Source organism: Hydractinia symbiolongicarpus, chromosome 7, assembly GCF_029227915.1.
Source record: "Hydractinia symbiolongicarpus strain clone_291-10 chromosome 7, HSymV2.1, whole genome shotgun sequence".
Lineage (NCBI taxonomy): Eukaryota > Metazoa > Cnidaria > Hydrozoa > Anthoathecata > Hydractiniidae > Hydractinia > Hydractinia symbiolongicarpus.
Window position 1 is genome coordinate 13950682 of NC_079881.1, and position 11474 is coordinate 13962155.

The 11474-nt window shown below is 28.6% G+C and overlaps 1 protein-coding gene across 9 annotated transcripts; it reads left to right on the forward strand.

Annotated features, from left to right (window-relative positions):
• The first annotated feature begins 4516 nt into the window (after nucleotides 1–4516).
• LOC130649175 (uncharacterized) lies at nucleotides 4517–11116 on the forward strand. Of its 9 annotated transcripts, XM_057455413.1 has the most exons (6): nucleotides 4517–7153; nucleotides 7588–7622; nucleotides 8155–9918; nucleotides 10048–10187; nucleotides 10360–10512; nucleotides 10636–11116. In XM_057455413.1, the coding sequence occupies exons 3-6, from the start codon at nucleotides 9797–9799 to the stop codon at nucleotides 11040–11042; spliced, it is 822 nt and encodes a 273-aa protein (XP_057311396.1). In that variant the 5' UTR covers nucleotides 4517–7153; nucleotides 7588–7622; nucleotides 8155–9796; the 3' UTR covers nucleotides 11043–11116. The 9 variants fall into 9 exon arrangements, with proteins under 9 accessions (XP_057311396.1, XP_057311392.1, XP_057311399.1 ...); XM_057455409.1 differs by having other exon boundaries at nucleotides 4517–9574; nucleotides 9705–9918; XM_057455416.1 differs by having other exon boundaries at nucleotides 4517–8583; nucleotides 8660–9918.
• The last annotated feature ends 358 nt before the right edge of the window (nucleotides 11117–11474 follow it).

The following is an 11474-nucleotide window of genomic DNA, read 5'->3' on the forward strand; positions in this document are numbered from 1 at the left end:
AGGAAGTTATTTTCGTAAATAAGACTTATATCAACTTTAACAATATTGGAAATGAAATTTTAACCGATTTCAATTTTAATTTTTCAATTTTCTACTGTCTGTTTAAGGATGGTATTTTCGCATATAAGTCTTATCAACATTTAAGAATATGTGAAATGTTATTTAAACCAAATTCAATTTTAATAGTTAGATTTTCTTCTGTCTACTTAAGAATGGTGTTTTTGCATATCAGACTTATCAACATTTAAGGACATGTGAAATGATATTTTAACCAAATTCAACTTTGTTTTTTCAATATTGTATTGTCTACTTAAGGAAGGAATTTTCGCAGAAAGACTTATTAAGGTATAAAAGTATGTGAAGTTACATTTAAGCAAAATTTAATTTTGATATTTCAGTATAGTACTGTCTACTTAATGAAGGTACTTTTGCAGATACGACTTATCAACCTTTAAGAAAACGTGAAATGATATGGTAGCCAAGTTCAATTTTATAATCTAATTTCTGTATTGTCTAGTAAAGATGGCTACTTAAGGATGGCATTTTTACATATAAGACTAATATCAACATTAAAAGTATTTGAAATGAATATTTAGCCAAAATAAATTTTGATATTTAAATTTTGTTTTGTCTACATAAGGATGGTATTTTCGCATATAGGACTTATCAACATTTAAGAACATGTGAAATAACATTTTACCGAAATTCGATTTTGACATTTCAATATTGTAATGTCTACTTAACGATGGTGTTTTTGTATAACAGACTTATCAACATTTAAGAAAATGTGAAATGATATTTTAACGAAATTCAATTTTGATATTTCAATATTGTAATGTCTACTTAAGGAAGGTATTTTCGTATATAAGACTTATATCAACTTTAACAATATTGGAAATGAAATTTTAACCGAATTCAATTTTAATATTTTAAATCTTTACCGTCCACATAACGATGGTACTCTCGCACATACGACTTTCAACATTTAAGAATATGTGAAATGACATTTTCACCAAGTTCAATTTTGATATTTCAATATTGTATGTCTACATAAGGATGGTATTTTTGGCATAAAACACTTATCAACATTTAGGTGTATGTGAAATCATATTTTAACCAAATTTAATTTTCACATTTCAATATTCTACTGTCGACCTAAGGATGGTATTTTTGCTCAAACGACTTATCAACATTTAAGAGCATGTGAAATAATATTTTAGACAAATTCAATTTTTCTTTTTCCATATTGTAATGTCTACTTAAGGAAGCAATTTTCGCACAAAGACTTATTAAGATTAAAGGATATGTGAAATCACATTTTAACAAAATTCAATTTTGATATTTCAGTATAGTACTGTCTACCTATGGAAGGTACTTTTGCAGATACGACTTATCAACATTTAAGAAAAAGTGAAAGGACAATTTAGCCAAGTTCAATTTTATTATCTAATTTCTGTATTGTCTACTAAGGATGTCTACTTAGGGATAGCATTTTTACATATAAGACTGATATCAACTTTAAGAATATTTAAAATGAAATTTTAACCGAATTCAGTTTTAATACTTAATTTTTTTACTATCTTCTTAACGATGGTATTTTCGCAAATAAGACTTTCCATATTTAAGAACATGTGAAATAACATTTTACCGAAATTCGATTTTGACATTTCAATATTGTAATGTCTACTTAACGATGGTGTTTTTGTATAACAGACTTATCAACATTAAAGGATATGTGAAATGATATTTCAACCAAATTCAATTTTGATTTTTCCATATTGTATTGTCTACTTAAGGAAGGAATTTTCGCACAAAGACTTATTAAGATTTAAAAATATGTGAAATCACATTTTATTAAAAAAAATCAATTTTGATAATTCAGTATAGTACTGTCTACTTAAGGAAGGCATTTTTGCAGATACGACTTATCAACTTTAAGAAAAAGTGAAAGGACAATTTAGCCAAGTTCAATCTTATTATCTCATTTCTGTATTGTCTACTACGGATGTCTACTTAGGGATAGCATTTTCGTATTTTTAACTTTAAGAATATTTTAAGTGAAATTTTAACCAAATTCGATAATCTTTTTACTGTCTACTTAACAATGGTACTTTTGCACATAAGACTTTCAATATTAAAGAATATGTGAAATGACATTTTAACGAAATTTGATTTTGATACTTCAATATAGTAATGTCTACTTAAGGAAGGTATTTTTTCACATACCACTTATCAACATTTAAAAATACGTGAAATGATATTTTAACCAAATTCAACTTTTATGTTTCAGTATTATACTGTCTACTTAACGAAGGAACTTTCGCACAAAGAATTATTAAGGCTTAAAAATATGTGAAATCACATTTATCAAAAAAATTCAATTTTGATATTTCAGTATAGTACTGTCTACTTAAGGAAGGCATTTTTGCAGATACGACTTATCAACTTTAAGAATATTTGAAATGAAATTTTAACCGAATTCGATTTTAATGATAATATTTTTTTTTACTGTCTACTTAACGATGGTACTTTCGCACACAAGACTTATCAACATTTAAGGATATGTGAAATGATATTTTAACCAAATTCAATTTTGCTCTTTCATTATTGTATTGTCTACTTAAGGGAGGAAATTTCGCACAAAGACTTCCTAACATTCAAAAATATGTGAAATCACATTTAAACAAAATTTAATTTTGATATTTCAATATTGTAATGTCTACTTAAGGAAGTTATTTTCGTAAATAAGACTTATATCAACTTTAACAATATTGGAAATGAAATTTTAACCGATTTCAATTTTAATTTTTCAATTTTCTACTGTCTACTTAAGGATGGTATTTTCGCATATAAGTCTTATTAACATTTAAGAATATGTGAAATGTTATTTAAACCAAGTTCAATTTTAATAGTTAGATTTTCTTCTGTCTACTTAAGAATGGTGTTTTTGCATATCAGACTTATCAACATTTAAGGACATGTGAAATGATATTTTAACCAAATTCAACTTTGTTTTTTCAATATTGTATTGTCTACTTAAGGAAGGAATTTTCGCAGAAAGACTTATTAAGGTATAAAAGTATGTGAAGTCACATTTAAGCAAAATTTAATTTTGATATTTCAGTATAGTACTGTCTACTTATGGAAGGTACTTTTGCAGGTACAACTTATCAATTTTAAGAATATTTGAAATGAAATTTTAACCGAATTTGACTTTAATATTGAACTTTTTGCTGGTTTTTCCAAGTCCAATTTTAATATCTTATTTCTGTACTGTCTACTAAGAATGTCTACTTAAGGATGGCATTTTTGCATATAGGACTGATATCAACTTTACGAATATTTGAAATGAATATTTAACCAAATTAAATTTTGATATTTAAATTTTGTTTTGTCTACTTAAGGATGGTATTTTCGCATATAAGATTTATCAACATTTAAGAATATGTGAAATGTTATTTAAACCAACTTCAATTTTGATATTTAAATTTTCTTCTGTCTACTTAAGAATGGTCTTTTTGCATATCAGACTTATCAACATTAAAGGATATGTGAAATAATATTTTAACCAAATTCAATTTTGATTTTTCAATATTGTATTGTCTACTTAAAGATGGAATTTTCGCACAAAGACTTATTAAGATTTAAAAGTATGAGAAGTCACATTTTAACCAAATTAAATTTTGAAATTTCAATATTCTACTGTCTACTTAAGGATGGTATTTTTGCTCAAACGACTTATCAACATTTAAGAGTATGTGAAATGATATTTTAGACAAATTTAGTTTTAATATTAAATTTCTGTACTGTCTATTAAGGATGTCTACTTAAGGAAGTTTTTTTCGTATATAAGACTTATATCAACTTTAAAAATATTGGAAATGAAACTTTAACCGAATTCAATTTTAATATTTAAATTTTTTACTGTCTACTTAACGATGGTATTCTCGCACATACGACTTTCAACATTTAAGAATGTGTGAAATCGCATTATAACGAGATTCAATTTGATTTTTCAATATTGTATTGTCTACTTAAGGAAGGAATTTTCGCACAAAGACTTATTAAGATTTAAAAACATGTGAAGTCACATTAAAACAAAATTCAATTTTGATATTTTAGTATAGTACTGTGTACTTAAGGAAGGTACTTTTGCAGATACTACTTATCAACCTTTAAGAAAAAGTGAAATGATATTGTAGCCAAGTTCAATTTTATTATCTAATTTCTGTATTGTCTACTAAGGATGTCTACTTAGGGATGGCATTTTTTATATATAAGACTTATATCAACTTTAACAATATTGTAAATGAAATTTTAATCGAATTCAATTTTAATATCGAAATTTTCTACTGTCTACTTAAGGATGGTATTCTTGCTTATAAGACTTATCAACATTTAAGAATATGTGAAATGTCATTTAAACCAAATTCAATTTTAATTTTTAAATTTTCTTCTGTCTACTTAAGCATGGCGTTTTTGCATATCAGACTTATGAACATTTAAGAATATGTGAAATGATATTTTAATCAAATTCAATTTTTTTTTCATTATTGTATTGTCTACTTAAGGAAGAAATTTTCGCACAAAGACTTCTTAAGATTCAAAATATGTGAAATCACATTTAAACAAAATTCAATTTTGATATTTTAATATTGTAATGTCTACTTAAGAAAGATATTTTCAATCCGTGACCTAAAAGGGACATTCAATTTTTATTTTAAAATGAAAACAAATATCATTTTTTTTATCATTTTTTTCTTTTTTAATTCAATACAAAAAGAAAATTTCAACTTAAATGTTATACTTCGTTTTCAAATCAAAAAACGAAAAAAGAAATCCATCTTTTAGCAAAAAAGTACGCTCTCTTTCGCAAACGTTTTTTTCTCTACAATCCCAAGAATCCGTGACCAAAAAGGGACATTTAATTTTCATTTTAAAATAAAAACAAATTTCAATTTTTTTATCAATATTTCTTTTTTAATTCAATACAAAAAGAAAATTTAAACTCAATTTTCGTTTTGCGTTTTCAAATCAAAAAACAAAAAAGGAACTTCATATTTTGGCAAAAAAGTACGCTCTCTTTCGCAGACGTTTTTCTTCTACGAACCCAAGGTTTACTTTGGGTCATTTGGTGCTAAAAATCCCAAAATGTAATATCAATTTCTAAATTTCTGATTTTTAAGAGAATTTTAAATTTGAAAATTAAATCAAATTTCGTTTAAATCAAAAATTGAATTTTAAGTTTAATTTTTGATTTTTAATTTGAATCAAAAATTGAAATTCAAGTTCAATTGTTAATTTTGGTTTAAATAGAAAATTGAAAATTTTTAACTCGTAAATGCCTAAAAGAGTAACAAATCATGTGACAAGTCATGTGATAATTCTGGCCTATCAGATCAATTGACGTGAAGTGTAAAGAGTTGTATAACATTCGTAGGATTCAGTTAAATGTTCTTTGTCTTACCACAGAAACAGACATGAATAAAATTTTTACTGAAGAAATTCTTTCTTTTTTTTCTCAAAAAAAAACTTATGAAGAGATAAGCAACATCTTGCAGTCGCGATATCCAGGAGAAAGAGGTTATTCCGTAAAGTCAATAAAACGGTATTGTAAAGAAAATGGATTGTCGCCAAGGGTTTCACAAGCCCATTTAGAACAGATTGTAGCAACGGCAGTTGAAGAAGTATGTATAAGACATTATTACATTTACTTCAGTTATTTTTTAATAATTCGGCATTTCGTTAGAAAAATATGATTTTCTAAGATTTTTTCATTTTTACATTTCTCTACATTACACATTTATATTGCAGCTTTTCTTATCGATTTACCTCCTCGTCTTCTAAGATATAAGTAAAGTAGAGAAAACAGCTGTAAATTTTGTTGCGTGCTTCCTTGAGGAAAATATTTTTCAAAGAAAGCGCCACAAATTTTGTTTCCTGAACTGGCTTGTTTTACTGGAGTATATTAAAAATATCAGAAACAAAAGTTAAAACTTTTTTTCTTAATTAATACTTTTTTCTCTTGCTGAAATATTTTTTCTTGAAAAAAATATATAATTTTCATTTCTTTGAATAAAACAGCGTCTTTATAAATGAACTCTGTTATTCACTATTTTATGACATTGACCAAATTTATTTATATAAGGTTGGTCCAACGTATGGGAGGAAAATGATGACCGGGTATATTGCTAATAGAGACAATATACGTGTTAGCCATAATAGAGTTGGACGAGCTTTAGCAAAAGCTGCACCCCAAAACCACCAGAGAAGACGCACTGATACCTAAATAGAAATTGTTCTTAACAAAATTTGTGTTATGTATCCATTGCGAGAAATCTTGTGGCGCTTTAAGTTCGCTATGCGGAACCTTTCTGTTCACTGAGCGGGAACCTGCTGTAAGATTCTTTTTTAAACATATTATCAAAACATCGACTAATTAATCAATGCACTAAATTTGCCTTTTCGTTTCGATCCAACCAAAGCAATGCGGCGTTTCAAGCGCAATATATTTTCAAAAGATTATTTTAGGAATCTTCCTAAGTCCAAATCGATGACATATAAATCTGTAGCTTGATTCCGAAATTTTTGAAATGTTTGAAGATATTCTCACACCAGCCTTCTCGCAAAAAGTTTAAAAACTGGCTCACGGTTTAAGCTAGGTGTAAGGGCCCTTCTTCATTGTAAGTAGACGTATCATTAGTTGTGTAAATCCTTGTCCGCTAATTATAATAAAAAAGTGATTATTCTTCAGAAAAAAAATAAAATCGAATTTCCGTTTTTAATCTAAGTTAAAAATCAAAGTTGATTTTCAATTTTTAATTTAACTCAACAATCAAAAATTTAATTTATTTTTTAAATTTCTATTTAAATTACAATTATCAATTGAACTTGAATTTCAATTTTTAATTCAAATCAAGAATCAAAAATTGAAATTAAAATTCAATTTTTGATTTAAACGAAATTTGATTTAATTTTAAATTTAAAATTCTCTTGAAAATCAGAAATTTAGAAATTGATATTGCAGTCGCGATATCCAGGAGAAAGAGGTTATTCCGTAAAGTCAATAAAACGGTATTGTAAAGAAAATGGATTGTCGCCAAGGGTTTCACAAGCCCACATAGAACAGATTGTAGCAACGGCAGTTCAAGAAGTATGTATAAGACATTATTACATTTACTTCAGTTATTTTTTAATAATTCGGCATTTCGTTAGAAAAATATGTTTTTCTAAGATTTTTTCATTTTTACATTTCTCTACATGACACATTTATACTGCAGCTTTTCTTATCGATTTACCTCCTCGTCTTCTAAGATATGAGTAAAGTAGAGAAAACAGCTGTAAATTTTGTTGCGTGCTTCTTTGAGGAAAATATTTTTTAAAGAAAGCGCCACAAATTTTGTTTCCTGAACTGGCTTGTTTTACTGGAGTATATTAAAAATACCAGAAAAAAAAGTTAAAACTTTTTTTCTTAATTAATACTTTTTTCTCTTGCTGAAATATTTTTTCTTTAAATAAAACAGCGTCTTTATAAATGAACTCTGTTATTCACTATTTTATGACATTGACCAAATTTATTTATTTAAGGTTGGTCCAACGTATGGGAGGAAAATGATGACCGGGTATTTTGATAATAGAGACAATATACGTGTTAGCCATAATAGAGTTGGACGAGCTTTAGCAAAAGTGCACCCCAAACCCACCAGAGAAGACGCACTGACACCGCACGAATGGTTAACCCAATACCTTATCGGGCCGATTACTTTGGTCATAAAATTCACTATGATCAAAATGAAAAGCTTGTTATGTATTGGGCTACACATGTCATTGCCATTGATGTTCATTCTCGCTTCATTGTCGGCTACTCCACCATGCCAATAAAAAACAACGCTCTTATTTACGATGAAATATACAGTATAATTAAATTCTCGTTACTTTCACTGAAAGACATATAGTTTGAAACATATAGTTTGAAAGACATAAATTTTGTAAAGGAAAAAAGCATAAAAAGGTTTTGTTGTTCAAAAAACATTTTCTCATCACTGAGGGATATTTTGTTTAAAAACAAAATTTTATAAATTTTATAATCGTTCCCAGCATCTTTAGCCTATTTTTTTCTGATATATAGATATATATTTCATTTTAATACTTTAGAAAAGCTGCTATTGATTATGGTATCTCTCGTCAAGTGCGTACGGACTGTGGAAAAGATTTTTTTTTAATTCTTGGAATCCAGGAACATTTTCAGCATCTTCGCGGTCGATCAGATATTTTGCCATACAAGCAAACCCAATCAAAGAAGATGACTTTGATAAATATTTTTTTTCGGTGACTTAATTTAAAGCTGTAGCAATTTATAATTCTCTACATATATTCAGAACCTCCCTATCGAAAGAATTTGCCCAGAGGTGAACTCGCGGGTAAATTATCCGGTAAAAAAAATACTGGTAGAAATGGACAACAGCAATACTATCAATATGGAAGATTAAGTTCAAAAATTTTGTGTGTCATCCATTGTATGTCTGGTGACTGGTTCTGGTGTCAATCGAGTTGTTTCAGCGTGGAATGAACACTCAATACCAGGTCAATTTAGTACGTTTTTCAATATCTATTCTCACAAATTTATGGGTTAATAATGTTATATATATTATTTAAGTAGAGGTGTTCCGTCAGTAATAAAAGAAAATACTAACAGATTGACACCTATTCAGCTGTATGAACAAGAGTACCGCGGTACTTTGTCGGAAGAACACACCTTCGGCCAGGATCCGCTTGCAGGAAGACAGCAAAAATTGGAAGAAAGAGATCAGAGCTTTTTCGAACATTTTTCTGTTGAAGAAATATTTTCCGAATGTGTTAACGAACGACCACAAATGTTGAGAGAAGCTATCCTTTTTTACATAAATAAAACTGTAACCTTAGCCCAATTGTAACCATACTCATGACGTTGTATGTTATAACTAACAAATATTAAAACTAACGAAAATGAACGGAAATATTTTTTTTAAGATAACAGTCTGGCTATTTACAACATAGAAAATCCAAATAGAAGAACAGAGAAAAAACGTTTTTCTTCTTCTCATTCATTTCAAACATATTGGATGCGAGCAGACAGGAAGAAGGAAGTTTCTTATGAAAGAAACATGACTTGCACGAAATTACTGCAGTAAGAAGGAAAATAACCATCTTTCAGATAAATAATGCCTAATATGAAAAAAAAGATTTAATTTAATGTAGATTTTGCTAACTGTTGGGTAAATTAATTTTAAACATATTTGAAACGCATATCTGCTTATTCGTGATATTACAGTTAAGTATCCGCAATCGGCTGAATTTATAAAAAAAGACAGACAAGCGGAATCGTTTGATCTTATGGCTAAAAAATAATGAATGAAGCCATGGCATGCTATAAAAATAGAGCTCTAAATTTTTTCATTAATTGCAAAATTTTGCCCGGAAAACACAGATAGTCGCCATGGAGAGCATCACATTTTTTAAAAATGGTGAAGAAAATTTAACATTTACAATTCGAAAATGCCAGGCTAATGCTTCTAGGCTAGCCATTGTTTTTAAGGTACGCAATTTTTTTTACCTAATTTGTATTTTTAAACTCAAGAATTTCTTGATTTTTAATCCTTATTGACAAAATATTTTTAAATTTGATGAAATCACTCAGCTCTGATATGTTACGTTTTTATTCGTAGTAATAATACTAGAATCCGTTTACATAAGTGAAGAATTCGGGGCTATAGACTTCCAGAACGAAGATGGCACGTTTTCCGCCATAGAGCGAGCTATGGAGCACGATCGATTCGAGGTTTTCAGTGACAATGCTTCTCCGCAACATCCTACACCGCCAGTATCAGCCCCTGCGCTATCGCCTGTGCCATTTGGGGCGTTCCGGCGAATATCTTCAAGGTGCGTACTATTTGAATTTACTGAAAACTAGCTAAGGAGGTCTTACTTATTAGCTTTTTGCTTATCTTTGCATAATATTTAGGGTTGTTTTGATGAAGTATTTGTGATAAGTACATTTTGTCAATTTAGTCCTTCTCAACCACTACCACATTCGTCGTCGCCACTACCGTCATCTTCTTTTTCGTCTCCGTTGCCAACGCCGAGAAAACGAAAATCAGATGGATTTATCATAAAAGTCTCACTGGCAAACATGATAGGGAAAAAAGTTGGTAAGCATTAATTTTATTTCTTTTGTGGAATTTTTCTTTTTAATTTATATTATTTATTTATTTACTTTCACATTTCTTATAACAAAAGTGCGTAGTGCAAAAATCATACACAAATTATTCCTAATAAATGATTCTTCTTTATGTTTTGTTTAAAAAAAAATTTAAAATTTAGGTGAAATTTCAAGAATGCAATACTTTTCACTGTCGCCAACCAATGCAAATGTCCCAGCGATCATTAGCCTTGCAGAAGAGGGATTCGGTGTACAGCCATTAATACTTGTACACGCAAATGGTCTTCAAATGGAAGACACTGCTGCTACTCGTGGTGCGTTCTTTAAGTAATATTTGAAAGCAAGAAAATTTATATTTTAAGTTTACGAATTTTTGTATATGGAAAGGATTTTAAAAACAGCTAGGCTAAAATTGCTGAAAATGTTTACTTTTTTAGACAATACATTTTGGCGATGCAGTGCGAGAAAGATTTTTGCCGTTAAACGTGAAGAATTCGTCGGAACTTCTTACCGATTGACTGATGGTGATAATCATGTGAGAGAAAGTATTGACGAAATAAAGACCATGTTGCAAGAAAATATATTGCTACCAAGAGATGTCGGAGCATTGCTGAAATCAACGCTACTCATTGAGTCTTTAAAAGAAACATTCAAGTGGGTTGTGTGTCAAGACATAAGTGCTTCACCAATAGCAATTTCAATGTGTTGCAAACAAGTACTTGGATGCTCCACGTGTGTAGATCAATGGACGGAATTACGATGCCCCTATTGCCGTAACGAGTTTTACGAGACCGTTACGGTCAATGTTTTTGAAAATATCTTAGCAATTTTAAACAATTTGTAATTTTTTTATATGTGCATTTAACTTTTTTATTCTAAAAAAAATGTTTCTTATCCTTACTATCCTTACTAGTAAAATTATTTAAGTTCTTGAAACTGGTGAATAGAAGCTATTCTTATACAAGTGTTCGTTTATTGTCAAATGTCTATGTCACATCTATAACTTTGGAAATTAATTGTTTTCTGCTTCACATTTTTTTTCATGAACTATAAAGGAAGCTCGAACATAATTGTTTTTAGAGAGAAAAAAGATATTTTTTATTAAAAGTAAAACATTGTTATATATTCAAGATTTTCCTTTTTTAGTTATTTTTTCTTTAAACTGAAGAAAAAAGAAACATTAATAATTTAACACTATTTCCGTCTACATTCATTTGTTCTGATTTTCTGATGTTCTGATCATATTTAGATTTCCTGATTTCTAAATTCAAACCTT